This window comes from Carassius carassius, chromosome 37 (genome assembly GCF_963082965.1).
Source record: "Carassius carassius chromosome 37, fCarCar2.1, whole genome shotgun sequence".
Classification (NCBI taxonomy): Eukaryota; Metazoa; Chordata; class Actinopteri; order Cypriniformes; family Cyprinidae; genus Carassius; species Carassius carassius.
This window is the reverse complement of record NC_081791.1, coordinates 23,255,601-23,279,959: the sequence shown is the minus strand read 5'-3', so window position 1 is coordinate 23,279,959 and position 24,359 is coordinate 23,255,601. Positions and strand designations below refer to the sequence as shown.

At 39.3% G+C, this 24,359-nt stretch overlaps 1 protein-coding gene across 1 annotated transcript; it reads left to right on the top strand.

The window, feature by feature from the left end:
• The first annotated feature begins 6,160 nt into the window (after positions 1 to 6,160).
• LOC132118422 (nuclear receptor subfamily 1 group D member 1-like) lies at positions 6,161 to 21,223 on the top strand. Its single transcript, XM_059528253.1, has 8 exons — positions 6,161 to 6,714; positions 12,923 to 13,204; positions 13,349 to 13,437; positions 13,535 to 13,679; positions 16,865 to 17,439; positions 18,619 to 18,804; positions 19,129 to 19,339; positions 19,885 to 21,223. The coding sequence occupies exons 1-8, from the start codon at positions 6,699 to 6,701 to the stop codon at positions 20,079 to 20,081; spliced, it is 1,701 nt and encodes a 566-aa protein (XP_059384236.1). The 5' UTR covers positions 6,161 to 6,698; the 3' UTR covers positions 20,082 to 21,223.
• Positions 21,224 to 24,359: the final 3,136 nt, after the last annotated feature.

Below are 24,359 nucleotides of genomic sequence, written 5' to 3'. Positions count from 1 at the left end.
TTCATTATATGCATGTGTTGTGAGATTTTGCAGAGCATTTCGTTATATGCATGTGCTGTGAGGATTTGCAGCGCGTTTTGTTATATGCATGTGTTGTGATGATTTGCAACACTTCTGTTGTCAAATTGGTGAAGATGTTTTTTTTTTTTTGCTGGTGTTTTTTCAATTTGCATGTGTTTTCTTAAATTGCAGCAAGTTGAGCTCTCGGCCACCGTATTTTTGGCATAAAAGAAAAATCGATAATTTTGACCCATGCAACATATTTTTAGCTATTATATAGGCTACCTTTGTTACTTTTGACTGGTTTTGTGCTCCAGAGACACATCAAATTCAACGTAAAAAAAAAAAAACCTTGTGGCTCTTTTGGGTTTGTAAAAGATGTTCCTTAGAGATAAAGTGTAGTGCTTTAAAAAATCTTCAGCAAATTAATAAATTGCTGTGGTTGTTGTTAACACGTCATATGTCAAAAACATTTAACTCAATGAAAACAGAGCAGAATTAATCAACAATCGACTAGTAAATTTATTTCACTGTAAAAAAAATTGGCGTAGAAACAGTTTTCACTCAGAAATTGCTAGTAAATTTACACTTCCACTTCTAAGTCCAATACTGTTTATTTTCAACTTCAATAAAAATCATTTTTCACAGTGCATTTGAACACAGGCTCCCTGTCATTTGCTCCACTTCTCCCCCCTTTTTTTCTCCTAATGGTTTCTTCTTCACAAGAGTTGCATTTGTCACTCTTTGCTATGACATCATCACTCATCTTAAAGGCCTCTGACATCATCATTATTTTATCCTTCCTCCTTCATTCATTTTCATCCGTGACCTTCTTTTCCCCCGTGTTAATAGTAAGGAGTGCAAATAAATAAACGAATAACATTTCTACTAAGACGTGTATTTATTTATGCCAAGGACTAGTGGGCCAGGATGGAAAAAAGAAGGGGAAGAAAACGAAAAAGGGAGGGGAGGAGAAAGAGACACACACAGAAAGAGAGAGGCTGGTGGCCACGGCAGGTTTTAATCAGGAACAAGATGCCTGTAATGAGATCACTATTTCGTTGCATGCAGATTGATGTCATGTGAAGCTTTGTGCTGCAATGAGACATGCGGAGAGAGCGCGAGGCGTGCATGTGCAAGCACAACGTAAATTTACTCAAAGCACGCACACGTAAATACATGAACACACGCACACGAAAGCCATCCGTTTTTTAGTTTCAAAGTCAAACGCACGGCTCGGGCAATGAAGGGCCTCATTCATTCCGCTTTGCAAAATGTACACATTTACTCTAACATTGACTCCAACTGACATGAAGAAATAACATAGACTAGGAAAAACAACACACAGAGTGCTTTTGGAAAAAGCTATAAGGGGGGAAAATGGGACAGGCTGTGGTGTATATTTTGCATTAAAGTTCGTGTAAATGTTAAGCCACATGTCATATTTAATCTGTGGTTGCACGTGTGTGCATGTTTGTAGGCCTACTTATTTTTGTATGTGTATGTGCGCAAGTCAAGTAAGCAAGCGCGCCTCGGCGGCGCAAACAGAGTTGTCGGAAAAAAAACTTAACAGGGTGCCAATAAGCGCATGCAAATGAGTGCGCGGCCTATCCTCCAACATATGTGTCCAATGAAAGGTGAATGGCTCTCCTGTCTATACTTTCCTCACAATCAGCCATGATGTCACCATGAACCCTCTCTGAACCGACCTCTGTCAAAAAACATTTCGCTCTCTCCCTCTCATTCGCTTCTCATTTTCCACCTTTCCCTATTGCACTCACCAGGCTGCCTCCCTCCAGTCCGAAATTCTTTTGGTGAAACCACATTTTTTCTTTCTTCTTTTTATTCGCTTTTTTCCCTTCATGCCCCCCCCCCCCTCTAACTCTCCCCCCCCCCCCCCCCTCCTTTCGTTTTTGCATCCAGGCCCATTCTGTCCGTGGCTCTCTCACTCTAATTGAACCAGCACAAGTGAAGCCCACTGCCAAAAGTACCAGGATGTTCTGATTAAGATGGACTTTGTTTAAAAGGTGGCCTTTTCAAAACCGTTCGTGGCTCTAAGAGAAAGAAAGCAAGGGCGGAAAAATATAGTATGGCTAAAAAACAGAAGTCGGGGAAGGACGTCGCTAAAAGACAGGGAGAGAGAACGCGTAGAAAGAGAGCAAAGAGAGGGGGGCTGGAGGGGGCTGCGGGAGAAGATGCCTGATCCACATATGGAAGCAATTCTGTAATTGCGGCAAATCTTTGTGCTCGAGAAGAAAGGTCCCCTTTTCAATGCCTTCTCCTTAGCAAATAAAACTGCCATTGCACAATGAAAAAAAAGACTTTGAAACGATATGTTCACTCAGAGATTGCAAGTAGATTTTTCCAAATAATTAGCCTATAAAGAAATGCAAAGTAACTAATTGAAATAAAGCAATAGTTTGGCCCAAAAATTAACCTTTGCTAAAAATCTACTCACCCTCAGGCAGTCTAAGATGTGGATGAGTTTGTTTTTATAGTCTTTTAGAAATGTAGCATTACATCACTTGCTCATCAATGGATCCTCTGCAGTGAATGGGTGCCGTCAGAATGCGAGTCCAAACAGCTGATAAAACATAAAAATAATCCACAAGTAATCCAGTTCATCTTTGAACTTCTTGTGAAATGAAATGCTGCATGCTTTTAAAAATCAAATGCATCAAGACGGTTTAACTCTAAATCATCCAAGGGTCCATAATCTTTCATTATGCATCCACCTTAAAAAAAAATCAATCCTTTTATACCTCTCACTTCAAATCCGCCGACATATTTGTTTTAAACTGTTTTGCTTGTAAACAGTGCTTGATCTGTGCATATTTCTCTCCTGAAAGCAATATGAATAGAGGACTCATATCTTAGCAACAGTTTGAAGTTAAAAATGTCTTAATGATGGATTTGTTTCTCTTAACATACAACTTTTCACTTCACAAGATAATAACTGATGGACTGTCAGGAGTCATGTGGATTACTTGTGGATTATTGAGGTGTTTTTATCAGTTTTTTGGACTCATTATGACGGCACCCATTCACTGCAGAAGAGATGATCCACTGGTGAGCAAGTGATGTAATGCTAAATTTCTCCAAATGTGTTCTAAAAAAAAAAGTTATCTACATCTTAGATGGCCTGAGGGTTTCTAAATGATGAGGAAATTAAAACATTTTGATAAACTATTCCTTTAAACATTAAATGTGAAAGTAAAATACATACAACAAAAGACTATTTTAAAAGCATTTTAAAAGTCACATCTAAACTTTTCACTATATATATCCTCTTCACCATACTAGTGCTCTTTCCCTAACAGGGAGCTTGGTATAAACTTGTTAAATTGCTCATCAGCCTCAGAGAATCTGGCATGACTTCACAAACAGATCTTTCAATAAAAGAGTGAAAGAGTTCGAGCTTGTAAGTGTTGGTGGGCAGAAGAGAGGAACAGAAAGATGACAGACACTGATGGCTGTCTGCCTAGCTCTAGGCACAAGGTGTTTCTACTGTGTGCATGTTGGCAGCAGCCCCTGTTCAGTTCCCAAACACTGCCGCTCTCCCTCTGTAATTATCGGCATGCCCTGCCATAACATGTTCCTCGGTGCTTGAGTTGCCCACAGTCATGGGTTCATAGCTGTGGAACAGAGCTCCAGATTTAACACAGCCAATTAACCCTGGCAACTGTCAAAACACCATAGAAACAGGGTTTACTTAAGGTGCCACATTATCTTCAGATTATTTCTATCTTGTGCGAAATGTATCATTTCAATCAACATGTCAAGCACACAAGCTGTAATCAAACTTTTTTTATGGATTCAGAAAAAAAAAAGAGATGCGAGCTAGAATGTTTATGGCCGACTTTGACAAAGCTTCCTCTCGATGTCCAAATAAAGGCCTTAAAAGGAGGTTTATAATATGTTGCATGATTTGATATTACAGAAGCATATTTTAGCCTCTCCGGTTGCCTGTTACATTGCTTTTACTTTTACATTTACAGGCATATTTTATTTATGGGTGAGGGGAATATATTATATTAAGGACTGAAGAAAAATATAAAGGAAGGTTTGATCTATTGGTGTGACCTAGTGCTAAATTAAGATGGTAATTTAAAGGGTGTAAGAGCCACTTCTTGCATTAAAGCTACATCTAGTGGTCAACATTGGAAGTACAACATAAAGCCATCACTATTGCTCAAGGTCATGTCACATTGTATATGAAAGCACTATGAACAAGAGCACTTTCATAAGCATTACGTTGTCATTATTATTATTATGCACTTTAATTGTCTGCAAACACTATGAGTGAGAATACTGTGTTTTTTTGCTGGAACATAATTTTTAACTATACCCTAATCTATGTTCAAATAGCACTGACCAACTCCAGTTTAGACAACTTTACAGTGTATAAGAGTTATTGATACTCATTATAAAGGACTGGCCAAGTAAATACCAAGTTCATGGGCAATACAATACATATTCCATTTGCAAGACGCTGAACAAGGTTTAAGCTTTTCATCTATTTAAATAAATATATGATTAGCCTATATTTTATGGCAAATAAAACTATAGCATAACATAATTTTGCTATAAAAAAAATGTAAAAAGCTATAAATATTTTTTTTTTTCAGATTAATATTAACCGCCACAATAGCACAATGGTAAATAGGAAGAGCATTTTATTATTTGTTTGTCAGAGTTGCCTTTGTTAATGGATGTTTTTCATGCACTACATTTTGCCCACCCCTTTTTTTTATGAAGGCCCACCCACTAAAACATTTCTGGCTTCGCCCTTGTAATAGCATAAAATGCAGAAAAACAGCCGTGTGCGTTTATTAACCACAAGAGGACGCTGTTTTGCTGTTCTTTCAGTTTAAAAGGGGTATTGTTTACAAATCATTATCCCCCAAAATCTGATTTTAACCCCAGCAGCACAAGCACATGCTTTCATTAAAACAAAACCAGCTATTAAGATATAAAAAATCTCTCTCTGTGTGTGTAGGTCCCACGTTATATTAAGTGGCCTTAACTATGCATTTACATAAAAAAAAAAAGAAAAGAAAAAAAAAAATATATATATATATATACTAGGGTACACACACATACAATACCATTCAATGCCATTCATGTTTTTTTTTTTTAATGTAGTCTCTTGTTCTCATCAAGACTGTATTTATTATTTAAATTTAAAACTAAAATCTACATTTTTTTCTAAATGTAAGGTTTAGAAGTGGAGTTCATATTTCATATTGGAAAGTTGTAATGCTTAGAATTTAATATGATTTATATTTGAGTTAATATACTAGAAGTATATTTACAATGTTTAGTCAGTTAATTATTTACACCTCCACTTCTAAACCTTACATAACAATATGAGTCTTTAATGTCATTTTTTATCCATTTAACACATCATTGCTGAATAAAAGTGTTCATTACTTTTGAAAAAATAAAATAAAATAAAAACTTACTGACTCCAAACCTTTGAACGGTAGTGTATATTGTAACACAAGAATCAAGATTTCCATTTTGAATAAAAGCTGTTTTATTATTATTATTATTATTATTTATTTATTGTGTGTGTGTGTGTGTGTGTGTGTGTGTGTGTGTGTTGTCCCTTGCTTCTCTCTAGTAGAAGTTTTGTATGCTGGCTTCAGACCCTCTTTATGGAAATACATTCTTTGAATTCTGTTCTTCAATCTAAAATTCCTAAATCGAATAATTTTTTTTCTGCTATAGCTATTAGGCAAACAAGAGAACACAACAAAACTACATTCAGGCTAGAATCAACTATACAGTAAGAAATCAGATAGTTCATAAGTTCAAATTATAATGATTATGAGCTGTCCAAAACAGTTATTTGATATTGTGTTATCTTATTTTTTTTTTTAAGATAAATACTTTATTACTGTACCTTACATACATAAGGTGTTTTTATGCACTTGTTTATGCCATGCCTCTGTGCCTCATTCACATGTTGAAAGAGATTTTAAAAGGCCCGCTCGGCAGCAGTCACGCAGAGCCCCTCCTGCAGTCCATGTGCAAGCCTCTCATGTCGCCTAGTCTCACGCTGTGTTTTGCATAAAATGTGTGTCAGTAGGACAAGCGCTTCCACGGCACATGCAGAGGGCGCATGCAGCGTGGCTTTACTAGCACGTACTCCCGCCAATGAAAATGCACGCTAGGATCAAGAGGAAAGGGAAAGCTAGGAGATCATGGGGCACGTCAGAGTGAGATAAATCCCTGCCAAAGACAACAACAGAGGTTGACGGCTCTCCTAAACTCAGTGACATTTGCCAGTCATCCTAAAACGTGATTGATGTGGGTGTGGAAGGGCGTGTGCGTGCCCAGGAGTTTGACAGTCCCACAGAGATGCTGATGACAATGAACGGACAGACGAGAGACATAACCCAGCACACCTAACGCGTCCTTCACACTAGATCAAGAGCAGGGTACAGGTAGCCGCGCGCGGAAACTGCATCTGCACACCTGTGACCGACTCTATTTTTACCGACTGTTTGTGTATCCGCTGCCAAATGCTCTGTGCTCGAGATTCTGCCTGCCTTCCTCGGGATTCTCACTGTATGCACAGGCATTTCGTGACTTTTATACCTGTTTTCACCAGACTTTAACACACTGACCCACACAGACTTTCTCGAAGATAATAGTTCTGAAGACAGAGGATCTTGAAAAACATATCAAGGATGGACAGCAGTCCTGGTAAGTAATACATTTATTATTATTATTATTATTATTATTGTTGTATTTACAATTAATATTTTTATAATGCAATATTATTACTGCTAATATAGCTTATTATTATTTTTCATAAAAATGCCATTTTATCGATGATGTGGCTTAATATGTTTATTATAATCCACCTGGCATTTAATACAAATGCTGAACTCATAATTCTGTGCATTAAAGGTTGTATACATTTTTTTTCTGATTAAATGTTTTTTTTAAAATGCACAATTAAATTAAAAGTGCTGAGGATAGTAGACATGCTCATTCTAAAAGCTTTAGAGTTTTAATATTATTATGATTACTATGCATTTTATACATCATAATTAACTAAATATACATTTCATGTTTTGTGTTAACTGATTAAACTGTATGTAGATGCACAATGCATATGGTTCTAAAACTTTAATATATTCCATGCGTGTTCACTCTGAAATCTGCAAGTTGCATTTGAACTATACTCAAAACAAAGACGTTTTACAGTGCTGCAGTGAATTATGTGATACACACTGGTTTTGCAGTAATAACCTAGGCAGGTGTCATGAAGGCGTCTGCATGCTTTTATGATTGCGCTGGTTAGACTCATCATCAGTGCAGCATAAAGACTACAAAGTGCAGCTAAATATAGCATCAGTCTAATCCAATGTGTGAATCACATAAATGATGGTGATAAACATTGCTATATTAGAGTAACTTCTGTAACTGCTGTCATAAACCCTGTGTGATTGCTTTCATGGAATCTATTTAGAAACCACACGTGTGCTATAACAACTTCCTGGTACTAGCCATGAAAACAAACTCACGTGTATAGATGGTCCAAGAGCGCTGTCAAACTTGGCTCTGACACATCAGCACACTTTACTAGTGTAAACTATAGTATGGCCATTAATCACACGAGATATTCAAAAAAAACATGCAACTGGAATATAAATAGAAAAGCAAGAGTCAAGAGACATTATTCACTGTCCCACCAACACTTATGGAAAGTTAGTGAACTCTTGGGGTACATGGGTGGTCATGCACTAAAGCTGCATTCGTTTTTCTTTTATTTTATAGAGCTTACAATAATTTTACTTTACTCAAGTATGCAGCCTTCATCCAAGGAGGTTAACCAGTTAAGCTGATTTGAGTTGTGGTTCAATACTGAGGTTAGCCAAGGGCCATTTACATGCTGGCTCAGTCAACCAAGTCCACTTCAATGTTAATTGATGGCTGATTCATTAAAGCTGCAGTCACGTTCCAGAACAGGTGATAGAAAAACTGTCTCGTGCCTGGCACACCCTCTCAACTCACCCTCTGTTTGACAGAAAGCCTTGAAAGCAAGTAAAACAAATATGAGGCACAATAACATGCTGCATAAAGTCATTAAAGACAGGGAAATAATAACATTTGATCACATGACCTTTTAAGAGTTAGACAAAAGGAAACAAGGAAGCAGATTTTCTGTGACATTTAACAAGTAAACACACTACATAAACTCAAACATGTGACTTTAGATCCAGCCCACATGGAGTTCTAGGGATGCAACAATATTGCAATTTTGACTGATACAAAGAATTGCTTAATGTCATGTCCAATAACCAATATGATGTTTGATATTATATAAGTCTATTACATACAGGTTAACAAAAAAACAGTTCACACCAAACTTAAACATTTTGAAACCTGTGTGGTTTCCTAATGTGCTTCATGTGGTAACATCTAAATAAACTGCTTTCATTCAAAAAGTCAGTATTACCCAAACTGACCCCCCAAAAATGACCAAACTACAATAAGTATTTTTAAGGTGAAAAACAGAATCTTTTATTTTCATTTTCAAAGGAACTAAATTGTGTAGCCTACTCTAGTTTTTTCTTTTTGTCCCTTATGCAAAAAATGGCACATTTGGTTTGGTTTACTAACCTACTGATGACAGATGCTTTACAAATCCACTTATGAAACCTCTGTTGAATATGTGACTATGGTGAGTGTGATTTCACCAAGTTCAAAATGTTCCTGGACCAGCATCCTTGTTGATCCTGGAACAAAATTACAATCAACCAATCGAAATTGAATTATAGCATTTCAGGAAATATCTGTTTTAGGTTTACAATCAGTGTTAGGTGCTTCTACACCCTTGTTAATCAGCTATCATTTCACGCTGATTTTAGGAATAAATTATGGGTGAGGTTAGGTCTAGGGGTAGGTGATTGGGTTAAGTCTATATTTTTGGACAATAATGTTGAATCAGCATCATTAAAAGATGTTGATGTTGAACATGTCTTACTTGGCAAAATCACGGCGACCATGTGTCTATTGTACAACAACGGGACCTTAAATAATTTGCATTAGCTTATAATGTTCCATTTATTATCATTATTGGTGTAAAACGTTTATGGAACTCTGTTACACGTTCCAATGGTTTAAATACGTATCACACATAAAGTCTATGCTCTGTGCTCACGAGATGAGTGAGAAGTTCCAGAAGCGATTTATGCAGTGTAGCTAACGGACCATCCACCCACCCCCTCCATTTTATATAGCCGCTTGCCTCTATTTTATAGTGCTTTTCGATTATAGGAGAGGCGCGAGGCTTTTAGTTTTGCTTGTGGGAGCGCAGCGCGCGTATCTTCCCACCGCCACCGAACGCATCCCTCGCGCCTACAATCGTCCTCACGTGCATGCGCTCTTTCAGCCGCGTGCAGCGCGTGATTTCCACGCCCCCGCCCTCACTGCTTCTTTCAGTGATTATGTTTTGATGCGGATTATACGTTAGGAAGGGGAGGTTGGTCAGTGGGTCAGCGATTTCATGCAGTCAGTGTAGCGCCTCATCACGTTTTCCCGCCTCATGCAACGGTTCGCATAAACAGCTTCATGACAGAATGTGAACATTCTACAATGGACGAAATTACCTATCCAAGTTTATGTTTATATATAAATATATATATATATATATATTTTTTTTTTACTAAATACTAAATGTTATAATATAATATAATATAATATAATATAAAATAATATAATATTCTTACCAAATATGTTTTTTAAAAAAATGTAATGAAACGTCCTGAGGGTCTGAGAACTAGTTTGAAAACTTTTGGCTTTAAATTGTATTCATATTTGTGTGATTTTGACCCACTTTATGAAATTTTTCTATCCTGTAATAACCCATTTAATCTATATATGAGCACATCTCCTTCAATAGTAAGCAAATGTCATGCTTGTTCTAAAAAAGTTTTAAAAAGTGAAAGTATGTGCTTTTATCATGATAATTTTACATTCACATTACTTTCTTGCATTCCCGCCCAAACCCATACAAATGCAGAAATGTTAAGATGCCGTATATCAAGGCAGATTTAGAAAACATTGCGGTCATGCAAGGCAGAGTTCAGCTATTTTCCTCAGGGGAGGGAGGAAGAGAGACCATGCCAGTATTTGAGACCAGGGAGGAGGGAATAATTGTCCCTGCAAAGTCCTCACGTTTCTACGCCTGCCTTTGGTCACTAGCAGATTAGGGTTTGCATGGGTTGCCTAAGCTCACAAAGAGACCTGCTGATTCTTCAACTAATGCTGGTGTTTCCACTGACCCTAATTTGTACCGGCTTGCAATGACATGTGCACGGCTCCTTATTTAGCTTTTAGAAATTGTATTATCTTCACTTGATGTTCAAACTGGTTATTTACATAAAGGGCAGGAAAAAAGAAAAAATAATATCACACCTACATATTTTAGATTAATATCTAATTCAAGCCTTAGACTGGTTTGCAATCATGTGAAACTGGTGCCAAAAACAACTGTGCCCCAGCTGTTATGGTTTGGTTTAATAACGGGCATGTCCTGTTATCTATAATGTAATTTGTCTGTTTAACCTCTGTGGCCTCACACGTGTGTCCAGGTGTGAGTATTTCTGTGTAAGTGGGTGGGGTTTGTGAGTTGGGCAGGACTGAGTAATACACTCAGGTAGGACTCACTATCACAAGGCTGTAAAATCCTGCGCTGCAGTATATCAACAAGTCCCATTGCACGTGCCAGTAGAGGGATCACAAAAACACTTGAGCTAAATAAATACCGCGTGCAGCATGTGAAAAACACACAAAGGAGTAAGGCAATTATTTACTGGTAGTTTGAACTTGTTTACCACAGAATGGTTCCAACTGATGTGGAAAACACAGATTGAAAGACAGTAATAAGGAAATAATTAGCTTATTGTCATAAGCACTGCACAGTATTAAAGGCAAAGTTAAACTAAAAACATTCAGGAATTTTTTTCTTTTGTGATCTACATAAGATACTCATGTGCACTTGCAATGTCATGAGGTTGAATAAATGTTTGGTTTTGTGGTCCAGGGTCACATATGGAGACACTGACTCAAATACTGGCCTAAATAGTGGCGTAAATAGTGTGAAAACGGCAAGGCCAGCTTCCACAACATTGTTTGCACAAGCAAGAAGCATTTTGTTTATTAAAAATATCATTAATAACTTTGCCTGTTGAAAGCCACCACTGCATTACATTGTTAAAGCACCATGGTGCAAGAAACGTTTTGGACACTGCGGCTTTAAATCGCATTCTCTTGGCCCAGATTTGACCGACTGTGTTCTCGGGTTGTTTAAAAAGTCAATCTGAAAGCCACGGTGCACATTCTACCAAAACGTGAGTCCTCGTTGCCTCTCTCTCACAGGAGAGCATCTGTGTGGGAACCGTAACATTATCGCAAAGTCCCTGCATGTAGCGTTTGATACGGTTGTTGTAGCTGTTTACACGAGACTGCGGATTTGGTTTGGGTAGGAACGGTGTCAGGATTCCATGTGAGGCGGCGGTCAGGTGTTGTGCAGTTTTGGCTGGGGCACTATGCCAGGGCTATTATTGGAGAGCAGAGGCGGGAGAGCTCGCGTCGCAAACACGTGAGATCGTGCCTCAGCTCATCCTGAGCGCATGACCGGAGAGGATGCGACAGGATGCAGAAACCCAGAGGGAGAAAGAGAAACCTGCGGGGGAATGGAAATAAAACAAGCCGATGGTTTCATTTAAAGTAACGTGTAACAACACCAAACCGTAAACCTCTTGAGTGCACAAAAATGGTTATCGTCGCAATATGCTGCTGTACAGCCGTCATTATTTTTAACGCTTGAGATTGTTCTGACGGAGGAAACCTCACTCACTCCCAGTCGTTTAGATCATTAGATCACCTCCCTTCTGAAAGCTGCTGCAAGCGGTTAAATATCACTCACATAATGCCCCTAGCCCCTTACAGATAGCGAACAAAGAGATACGCCGTTGTATTGTCCGCAGTTTTTTGAACCGGATCTTTTTGATCGATCGGTCAGGGTCGATTCTCTAAAACGGACTAAATCAGTCGGCGCATTTCTCGAGTCAAAAAAACACTTGCTGAATTCAGAACAGCATATTAGCATACTTCGCCTAATATTGGTCAGCGGGGTTTTGCCAAGTAAGACATTTTCCTAGATCAAAATTTTTGGTAGATCCTGAATCAAAAAACATAGATCCAACACCTAAACCTAACCCCAACTATGATTAATTCCTACAACCAGAGGGACATGATGATAGCGGAGTAACAAAAGAGTGTAGAAACACCTATTCATGGTTGTGAACCTAAAACTGATTTTCCTTTGAACTTATCCCTTAACTCTGACTATTTGATGGGAATTTTGTTTCAGGACGAACAATGATGTAGACTTTCTTAATGAATGTCTCTTGTTGAACATTCATGAAAATCCGAAAACCAATTAATAAACTGATAAGCGCATTTGTTGTGAACCTGGAATTTGATGGTAGAGCAACAAGGAAGTTACTCAAATAGCCAAACATGAAATAATGAATACTGGAAATATATTTATGACTTGAGCAAGATATCAGCAAATGAACAATCTCACATGCTGGTTTAAATAAATAACATTTCATTATAATATCTAAAAATGCTTTCAGTCTAAATAGATAGATTTAGCATTTAGCATTGTTTAATGCCAATGCAAATTAGACTTTGCAAATTTGCCAGTTCAACAAATTTAGCTCGGGCACATGAAATTAACCCTAACTCTAACTTTTAACTAGGGTTGTTAAAACGTAAGGTGTTTGAAAGACTAGTGAAAATGCAACATAATGAAATTTACTAACAAAATAAAGTTCCATTTTTATGTCTTTTTTCCCACTCAAAGGCTTCATATACTCTGGTATTTTTACAGGGGGTGTGATACTCTACGCTGGTAGCAATGGCAGTGCCAGTCCAAGAAGCCCAGGAAGCCCCTCTAGTGGCTATCAAACCCAATCTCCATCTTCTCACTCCCAGCCCTCTTCCCCAGAGGAGGTCACCTTCACCGAGATTGGGGCCCTCAAGCAGCAAGCACCTTCTCCAAAACTGGTATTTCAGTTCCCTGAAATCTACAACAACGCCACTGCAGGTTCACACAGCTACTCCCATCCCATCGCCGGCAAAAGGCCTTGTGGATTCACTGGCACGTTTACCAGTAAGTGGGTTCTCTTTTTAGTACCTACATCACACAAGTCAGCATCTTCTTTCACAAAGGAATAACGAGTCCCCAATATTAAGGACATGCGTTCTTGTACGTCCTGACCCCATTCTCTCTCTGTTTCTATCTTTATCTGAGCAGAGACTGGAGGCATGGTGCTCCTTTGTAAAGTGTGTGGAGATATCGCATCAGGGTTCCACTATGGTGTCCATGCATGCGAAGGCTGCAAGGTGAGAGAGAACAAGCCTCAGATAAATCAAACATGCATGAGTCTTTTCTGTCATGTTATTGTGGTTTATCATATCAAATGTCTTTTGTTCTTTGCAGGGCTTTTTCCGCCGCAGCATTCAGCAGAACATTAACTACAAGATGTGTGTGAAGAACGAGAACTGTCTAATAATGCGCATGAACCGCAATCGCTGCCAACACTGCCGCTTCAAAAAATGCCTGTCTGTTGGCATGTCCCGTGACGGTGAGAATTTTAAGAGGTTATCAGGGCACTGACATATGACAAATAGTTAAAAGTCGTATTTTCATTGCATTCTTCAAGCCAAGCATCCCAAACCCCCCCCCCCCCCCCCAACCTACTTTCCTCTTTTAGTCTTGCACCGTTGGTAACTTTCAAGAGAGTTGTTTTGCACTCGTTTCTGTCTCGTTTGCCCTTTGTGGTCCCTTCTTTTTCTCGCCTCCTTCTCTCAATCGGTTTACCCTTCCCCCTCGCATGTTCCCTAAGCTCTGCCTCCCAATCCCTCCTAGAGACAATGATATATGAGGGATGGAGTCACGCAGTCCCTGAAGCTATCTGTCATCTGGAAAACTGCAGCAAATACAAGAATTATTTTGAGAAATTGGAACAAGGGCGACTTGATTACCATACTTGTGGCCTTATAACATCCTCAGCAATTAATGTTGTGCTGCAGCAAAAATTAAGCAAGGGATGCAGAAAAAAGCAAGGCATCTGAACTCTTTAGAAGAACAATGCCTTTGGTGGAGATTTAACCCCGAATAACACTGAAATGAATGATAAATCTTGTCCAATTAACTTTTGAGGAAATTTAGCAAAATAAACTGATACTTGTACATTGTGACCTATTTAGTCAGGTTCTCAGCAGAATTTCACATGGTTACCAGCGGATGTGCTTCAAAGTTAGGTTTGGCTATGATAGCAGATTGCACTGGATATTATTCTAAGAGGGCACTATCAGAAATGAGTCTATTGGTTACAAAGTGGGGGAGGTAAACAGTCATTTTACCCTAGTTCCTGAAATTGTTAGGGCCCACAACCTAGAAACCTGTTTCTCTGACGGGTTCTCTTGCACAAACAGGAAAACCTCATGCAACGGCCTCAAATACCACAATAAAGTAGACGCCCTGATTTCATTTCACTTTACAGCAGTCTTTAGTTTAATTTCGGTTATGTGGTACAAACAGATGTTTGGTTTGACACGATGGTGTGGCATGGTTTCACTTCTGCTATGAACTTGCCATTTGTTAGTAATCAGTGCAGCGCCCTAAGCTATGTGTGTCAAGTTGTTTGCACAGGATGAAGCACCCTAGTCTTCAGATTCATTCTGAGAATTTGAACTGAATTTAACAGATTTAAGTCAAATTCAGAACTGGTGTATTGGAATTTGAATTGGCCACAACCCACCAGAAGTGGAATTTGAATTGAAATGACAGGAAGAGGAATTTACTGAATTGCCATTGAAACAAACTCAACACTGGCAATGCATTCTAGGAAATGAATTGTTATGTTAAAGTTTTTTTTTAAATAAAACGAAATAAGTAAACTTTTGTTAAAACAATATTCAGAGTTTTAACTCTGTTCTTCTAGTTAAAATTGGTAATATTAACTTTTTTATTTTTATTTCAGTTTAAGTTTTAAAAGTGCAATTCTGCATCCTGTTTGCTACATCAATTAAGACCGAGATTGAATTCAGGAAATTGAATTGGAATGACAATAAGAAGAACTGATTTATCTCAACAAAAAAAAATATTTATCTATAAACATACACACTGTATTTTTAACTTTTCTATTTTTGACAAAATAATGCATTGTTTATTTTGCATTACTAGTTAAAAATTACAGTAATTTAATTCTGATTTCCTACATTCAAATCTAAGTACAATTTTGTATCCGGTTTGCCAAACAATACAATACAAATTGAGCTGAAATTCAGGGACTGAATCGCAGTTTAAAAGGCATCTTCAGTTGAGTTCTAAATGGCACACAACCCTGATTGGTAAGTGGCAAGTCAGTTATGGACTTAGCAATGCAAAATATTGATCATCCTGCAGGATAACACATGCAACCATTGCATGTTAGTTACAGAAGAGTGGGAATTTTTTTTTTGGCTTCTCTAATTTTCTCAGATGCAGGTGTTGTGAGACATATATGATATATGGAACATCTCTGCCACTTGCCTTCCTTCTGCTCTCATCCTACAACCCAGGATGTACCATAATACCTTACATCTACTGCCACCTCAATCTGACAAATTACTTCTCTTCTCTTCTTTTCTCTTCTCTTCTCTTCTCTTCTCTTCTCTTCTCTTCTCTTCTCTTCTCTTCTCTTCTCTTCTCTTCTCTTCTCTTCTCTTCTCCCCTGCCTTTTCCTGTCCTCTCCTTACCACGGTCAGTAGTTTATCTCCCAATTCCCGTGGCATTGTCATCACGTTCTGCCTGACCCACTACCCTACTTACGGCTTCAGAGAGGATTGAGAGTAGCATAGGGATGAAGAGAGGAAGAGGTAGTGACGGAGAGAGATGAAGAGTGGGGGGAGGAACATATGGTAGCATTGGTGCTATTTTTAGATTCAACAGCTGACAGATTTACTTAGATGAGGGGGTGGTGATGGAGAAAAGAGTGAGGGGCCTGTGAAAGATGCGAAAGCATTAAAAACATGACTAACACATTTAATGATCATCAATATTCTACACCACAGCGACCAAAGATTCTAGATAGCAAGTTGTCTCCTACACTGCAGCTTTGCTATTTTTGAGTGTTTTTTTTTCACTTCCAAAGCAATTTTCAGACAATATTTCACTTTTTTTTTGTCACACTAGGCTATTTCTGATGCTGCCATGTGCTTTATTATAAAATAAATGGGACATGGGCATTTTGATTACCGATCAGGCAGGATCTTTATTATCATTGATTCGCATAGAAATGCATTGGTTTCGCAACATCTTGTTTATTTTTTAACATTGCCTTAGACTTCTTTTTTTCAGATAAATCCCAGGCATTTTTTTTAAATCTAAAATTTTATATTAAGAGCCAATATGAAATGAAAATTCGCCATACATTTAAAGAGAAATTTCGCCCATTATTTACTGACCTTGACTTACTTTATTCTGTGAGATATTCAAAGATACTTTGAAAATATTTTGAGTTTTTGTCCATATAAAGAAAAAGTGTGGTGTTCAGTATTGTTTTGGATCCCACTGACCTTCGCTGTATGGACAAAAAGCAGTTTTTTCAATTTCAAGAAAGAAGGAAAAACGTTGTTGTTTTTTTACTGCATTTTGAAAAAACATGAAACATTACAATTTTTTGGTCTGTAAAATAATGTACAGATAAAGCAAATACATTTATTAAGAAAGCTAATTACAGCTTTATGTTGTCTTGTCCATGTCCATGCTCTCTCTGACCCCTAGCTGTGCGTTTCGGCCGCATCCCTAAACGAGAGAAGCAGCGGCTTTTGGATGAGATGCAGAGCTACATGAACAGCCTCAACGAATCGTCCCCCATGGGCATGGAAACCTCACCACCATGCGAACTTCCTCCCAGCCCCAGCGAGAACCAATCCAAAGAGGCCATTGGTGCCTTATCACGAGCCTACCAGGACATCTTCACAAACACGCAGGACCACCTGAGCAAACGTGCGGGCAACATAAACACCAGCAGCAGATCGAGCACCTTTCAAAACAACCCTTCTCAGGACAGCAGCTACCCTCATGTGAATCCTCTCGTGGTATATCACGCGACTGCTCACGAATGCTTCTCAGTCTCGCCTCGCTGCCCAGTTGCTTCCAGTGAGAGTAAATGCTCAGTTTCATTGGTGGACAGTAACCAGTACAGCTACGCTCCTTCGTTCTGCCAAAATCACCTCCAGTTGAGCGCTAACTCATCCTCACAACCTACTCAGGTCGATTACAACAGCTACGTGACTGGCGAGTCCCAAACCCAGGCCTCGTGTCCGTTTAAGTTGGCTGCTGGCTCCAAAGTGCTGGTAAGAATGGTTCAATATACATACGTTTTCTATTGCCATCTTTGGTTCCATGAAGAACTTTTAACATCCATGGAACTTTATATTGTACAAACGTTTCTTTATAGTGAAAGAAGGTTTGTTAGATTATTCAAATGTTTTTACAATAAGAAAATAAAGGTTGTTTTGTTCACTGAAAGGTTCTTTAGGAACCCAAAAATGTTTCTTCTGTTGCATTGCTGTGAAATCCTTTTTTTGAAACCTTTATTTTTACGAGTTTGTCATATTATTGTTTCATTATAGCACCAATATTATGTGTATAGGAATAAATTAAGAACCCTATTATGGGTTATGAAAGGTTGATATTTTGGTTTTGGGAGTCCCCAACAACAGGTTAACACCCATGCAAGGTCAAAACCACTTTCATTGTCTTATAATATGCATTTATTTTTACCTTATTTGCTCAACGCCTCCCAAACGATTAGCTCAACGATTCATTTTTCCATGATTCAGAGTCGACTCTTTCTTTTGAGAGACAATAACTTTATACACGGTGCACTTTCAGATTTCAAAATTTGTAGGATGTTTTAATTCACTTACAGCTGTGTTTCAAACTGCATGAAAGGTCATTTTCAAAAATCCATTACAGGGGCACTTTGGTGTTCTGCCAAAATGGACTGGCCATTTAAAAACTGCTCATAGATTTACTGTGCAGTATTATCACCAAGTCTTGGATTGAATCCTTTGCAAACTTGTTTTCTGTCAGTCAACACGGGTTTTGTTTTCCTTTTTTGGAACTGGTTGGCCATAAGCCTCAATGACAACAATTATTTGTGGAAAGGTTTGGCAATATTCACTCAAAAACTAAGGTCAGTGAGTACAAAAAGAAATACAAAACGTGTGCTAATGGATAGAAAAGTTGACAAAAAAAACTGAACCCAATATTTGGTAATAATATATCATAATGAATTTATAAGTTATTTTTCTTTGTAAGCCACAAGTGTATCACAAGTGTAACAGTGGAAAGAAATATCCCAGAAAAAGTACAAAAATTCTTATTAAAGATTTTATTTTGGAGGTTGTTTTACCCTTTGTGAGCGAAGTCAGTAGGTTTTAATCCAATGTGATAACTGAAACACAACATGAAAGTTAAGCATACATGCTAATAAAACATTAAAATGATATATACCATCTCTATCATAGGCCTGTCCACTGAACGCATACCCTGTGTCCGCACCTGGCGTCTCCAGCCAGCAGGTGTGGGAGTCTTTCTCTCAGTGCTTCACGCCGGCCGTACGTGAAGTAGTCGAGTTCGCGAAGGGCATTCCGGGCTTCCAGGAGCTTTGCCAGCATGATCAAGTCATGTTGCTCAAAGCAGGCACTTTCCAGGTACTGATTACACATTTCTACTAAAGTTTACTTCCCCGTCTGTTCTATTAAAGGTGAAGTGTGTCATTTCTAGGCCACTAGCAGAACTAAATCAAACAGATTTCCCAATTAGCCTAACTCAAACTCACGCGATTTGTTAAGCCACAGTTTGACAAGTCAGATCACTCAAAACAAACACAATGCAATGTGTAGATAACTTCATAGAGTTAACACCCTTAGGGACATCAACCTACAAATTATGAAAATATTTTGAGATTGAAAAAAAAAAAATCACCTGGGTAAATTTTTTTTTTGCCTCCGTCTGATCATGCTGTCTTTTTACAGGTGCTCATGGTGAGGTTTTGCTCACTTTTCAACCACAAGGAAAGAACAGTGACTTTCCTGAATGGGCAGACGTATCCTCTCCTCACCCTTAGGGGTCTAGGCATGGGCTCCTTGCTGGACGCCATGTTCGAGTTCAGCTCCAAGCTGAGCTCTCTGGGCCTGGAGTCAGATGAGATGGCTCTCTTTATGGCGGTAGTGCTGGTTTCTGCAGGTGAGAACAACACAGGAATCAAATGAATTAATTCTGTTTGCCAAGGCACGTATCACTGTTATTATTGCTAATGCTTAGTGTTGGAGATGTGAAAAATCCACTAACACTGAGTTAATTATTTAAAAAAGGGATGCTCATTAGTGCAATATTAAAATTCTGATACTGATAAACTGCTTATTTTTTTATGTTTTAGCAGATAACTTATAAATAGAGAAATGGTTTATATAAATTTTAAACTCAAACAGAAGTCTGATTAAACACAAATTTCATGTTAGTACAAACAAACAGTGACTTTCAGTTTTTTGGGTACAAAACAACATTGTATGATTGTAGACTAAATATACTAAATAACATACATTAACTAAGAATATACTAAATTTATTTGAGCATTTAATTATTTTTAATCAAACATTAAATACTCAAAAAACAATCAATTTATTTTAAATAAATAAATATATATAAATATATACATCTTTATAATTTACTCATAATATTTTTTTTCATTTTTTTTTTTTTGTAATAAATTGTTCTTCATTTATCCACAGATTGCTCTGGCATTTTGGATACAGTAGCTGTGGAACAGTTACAGGAAGGACTCATCCGAGCGCTTCGCACCCTTGTCACCCGTCGCCACCCTGATGACAGCTCTCTTTTCCCTAAACTGCTCCTGCGTCTGCCAGACCTGCACACCCTCAACAACCTTCACTCCGACAAGCTGCTGGCTTTCCACATCGATCCCTGAGCTATCACTCGCTGCACCTGGAACTCAACCAACGGACACCACCAGCCAATCAGAGAACACCTGTCCTGGTTAAGAGAAAGACTGCTCATTTAGAAGAAGAGATTCCATGTTTCCATTTGAACCATTCGTTATTATGTGTGTTAATGAGAAACACAATGAACAGATGGCTTTCAGCAAGCTCTAAACAAGCTTATATCTCCATTTAAGCTTCCGCAAATCATTTTCATACATGCATTGCCCTTCTGTTCAGCTGGCATCGAGAACATTGTTGATTATATTTATCAGAGGGAATGTTGCACCCGTCATATCATCATAAATAAGCTTACACATACCTTTTGAACATTCCTCTGTACTGCCTGCACATTGAAACACACAGTAGTATACAGTAGAAAGGTAATTTTAAGGACCATTTAAAGGCAATTGTGTGAGTGTATGTGCCTGTGTGTTTGAGAAAGGGAAAGAAATGTACATAAGCCATAGATATCACTTATACAGTTACGTCACATTAAAACATCAGTTTGAGACAAGAATAATACATTTGTAAGTGTGAAACATTTAATTACACAAGATTTACTGGATTGGCAACAACTCTAGTTACCATTTAACTTTGATTTTAAATGTCATTTCACTTGATAGATAATAGATGAAACTGTCATATTTGTTCACTTTTTTATTATCATTGTCAAGCTGAATGCAGTATGTCAGATTACCACACATTCTCCTTTATGAATATATCTGAATCTAGGGACACAAAACCAGCATTCTCTCCTACGCATGTTATGTTTTGTAGTTTTCTGTTGTTTTCTTACTGTAAATATTGCACATTTTCACTGATTTAACGGCCTGTTCAGAGACAGAGGTTGGTGTGTTTGACTGAGATGGGGCGTTTGGTGCCTTGTAAGAATGGACTGTTCATCTGTGTGTCTTTAGAAAGAGCCCCTGAACTTCTGGCACCAGCACAGTATCTTTACAGCCTTTACTAAGATCACAAAGCATGTCAAAAAGGAATTTGTGGTTGATTTGATCAGCTGAGTCAATTGTTATTATGGCTGGTAAATTATATGGTCATCAATCATATGGTAATGTATATTTTGTAAATTGTTTTCTTCTTTAGAACCAATATAAATATGAAATTATCTATTCTGATGTCTTGTGGGTTTTTGTAACATTATACATAACATTTATAACATTTTGTAACAAACATGTTTTTGGAAAAAGTCTCTTTTGCTCACCAAGATTAGATTTTTTTGTAAAATAGTAAAATAAATTTAAATGTCATTATATATTTGTGAAATAGTTTTACAATTTAAAATAATTGTTCTATTTGAATATATTTAAATGATGGCAAAGATACATTTTAAGCAGCCATTAGTCCAATCTTCAGATACTTCAGAAATTATTCTAATATAGCTTTTTTGGCTTATTTTATTAAATAAATGCACCTTGTTGCGCAATAAACATATTTATATAATGTGAATTATTTTAAACTTATGATCGGTAGTGTATATATTGCTTGCTGACTAAATTCCCAAAATAATGAAAAATTATTTATGGTAGGCCTATATTGTAACACCAATGAATGCTTTCTAAAGATAAACTAAGTAGACAAACCATGTAGATTGTCATGCATTTCCTCACTAGACTTTATATCAGGAGCTTTTCAGAATAATTGTACATGGCCTGAAACTGTCATTCAAGTCTTGGTTGTCAAACAGTCTCAGTTAATCCACTTTAATTCAGGGAAATGGCAAAGGATAGGCTACTATGCAGAATCGGTTTTAAACTTATGCATGCAGCCAGATTAATCTATGCATGCTTTAAAAACGTATTTGTAGGACCTATCATATTTTCGTGGTATTGTTGTACAACTAGGGTTGCCACCTTCAATACAGAAAAATAAGGGACGCCTGGGGGGGACACCCCTCAGGGCCACGATGACCACAGGTCCAATGACGTGCCAGTGTTGGTAAATTACAACTTAAAACATGTTTTCATAAAAATATTAATTGCTAGTGAACTTTAGTTTAGTATAAGGTGGCGTGAACACAGATTTTGGATAAAATATTTGTCATTGTTTGCAGACAGTAACACCATCCAAACAGTGATGTTACAGACCACTCGGGAGGCTAGGGAGTAACAGACAGAAGGGTTTATTAATAGACACAAGCAGAGGAGCAGGTAGTGTTGGGTAGACTGATGAATGGATCCGTGAGAGCTGGGTGAAGACGTCAGAGGAGGTAGGTGAACCACACACACTGGGGATCTTGATCTTCGGAGAATCGCTGGAGAGAGGTAAGTAGAGGAAGAGTTAGTCCTTTGAGTTAGCATACAGGTAAGACCTTGTCGCAAACGAGACCGGATGCTGATTTAGTGCGTGTGTGTGGTATTTATGGTGCCGAGGTGATTGGGTAATGATGAGGGTCAGGTGGAAGTGCTCAGTACTCAGGTGAGGGCGTGCGTTGTGAATGAGTGGAGGTGGAACCTGGTGTGTTTGTAACAGTATCCCCCCCCCCCCCCCGCTCCGGTGGGCCAAGGACCCCGACGACGTGGTGGACGTCCTCTTCCCCTGGGAGCGGGTCGGTCAGGATGATTGGAGTGGAAGGTGTCGAGTAAGTTAGGATCCAGGATATCATTGTGTGGGACCCAGGAACGTTCCTCTGGACCATATCCTTCCCAGTCCACTAGATATTCCAGTTGTCCACCACGCCGCTGGGAGTCCAGGATGTCACTAACTTCATAGGCCGCGCCGTCGTCTAGGAGGAGTGGAGTGGGGGCCTCGGTTTTGCCAGGTTCTGTGGAGGGAGAGACAGAATGATGGTGAGGTTTAAGGAGAGACACATGGAAGGTGGGGTGAATCCGGTACTCAGGGGGTAATTGGAGTTTGTAAGTGACCGGATTGATCTGCTGGAGGATGGGCCAATGAATCTGGGACTTAGCTTGCGGCAGGGCAGGTGCAGGCGGATGTCCCGGGTGGACAGCCAGACCTTCTGACCGGGTTGCTACGTTGGGGCCTCAGATCGGCGAAGGTCAGCTGTCGTTCTGCGTAAGGCCCGCTGGAGTTGGTGGTGTGCCGCGTCCCAGACCCTCTCGCTCTCCCGGAACCAGTAGTCGATGGCGGGGACATCCGAGGGTTCACCTGACCAGAGGAAGAGTGGAGGTTGGTAGCAGAGTACGCACTGGAATTGAGTGAGTCCGGTGGTAGGTTGATGAAGGGAGTTTTGTGTGTACTTGGCACACCCAGGGAACTGGTTCCAGGAGTTCTGGTGGCTGTGACAGAAGGTACGGAGGAAGCGTCCAATCTCCTGGACCTTCCTCTCCGTTTCCCCTTTCGACTGGGGATGGTATCTGGAGGACAGGCTGATGGCCACACCTAGGAGTGAGTGGAAAGCCTTCCATACCCGGGAGATGAGCTGGGGACCTCAGTCCGAGACGATATCCTCTGGGATTTAGAAAATCTATCCACTATGACAAGAATGCAGGTATTATTATCTGAAGGAGGAAGATCGGTGATGAAATCCACCCCTAGGTGTTATCACGGGCGATTGGGAACGGGCAGAGGATGGAGCTTACCTGATGGAAGATGGCGAGGGCTCTTGGATATGGCGCAGCTTGTGCATACGTTCACGTACCTCCTGACATCCGAGGCCCTGTTGTGCCACCAGAAGCGTTCCTTAAGCAACGAGAGGGTTTCATTGCCCCCCTGGTGACCAGTGCCAAGAGATGTGTGAGCGGAGTGAATGAGTGGAGTGCGCAGTGTCCTGGGAATATACTGATGTCCCGGTGGGCAACCCGGCGGGGTGTTCGTAGTAGGATCGGTAGGAGGAAGGGTCTCTGCGGACCAGGTAATAGGAGAGAAGATGACCTTTTCTGGAAGAATGGTTTCTGGTTCTTCGAGATTCTCTTTGGGGCGTGACACCGGGACAGGGCGTCAGCCTTTACGTTTTTCACCCCTGGGCGATATGAGATGGTAAAGTGGAAGCGGGTGAAGAATATCGCCCAGCGGGCTTGTCTTGGATTTAATCTTTTGGCCACTCGAAGATACTCCAGGTTTTTGTGATCTGTGAGGACCAGAAAGGGGTGTTTGGCTCCCTCCAACCAATGCCTCTATTCTTCTAAGGCCAACAACTATCCGGTTGCCGATATCATAGTTGACCTCCGCCGAGTTGAGATTCCGGGAGAAGGCGGCGCATGGGTGGAGGCGACTGGGATTCCCCTACTGCTGAGAAAGGACCGCTCCCACTCCGGTGGTTGAGGCGTCGACTTCCATGACGAAGGGTG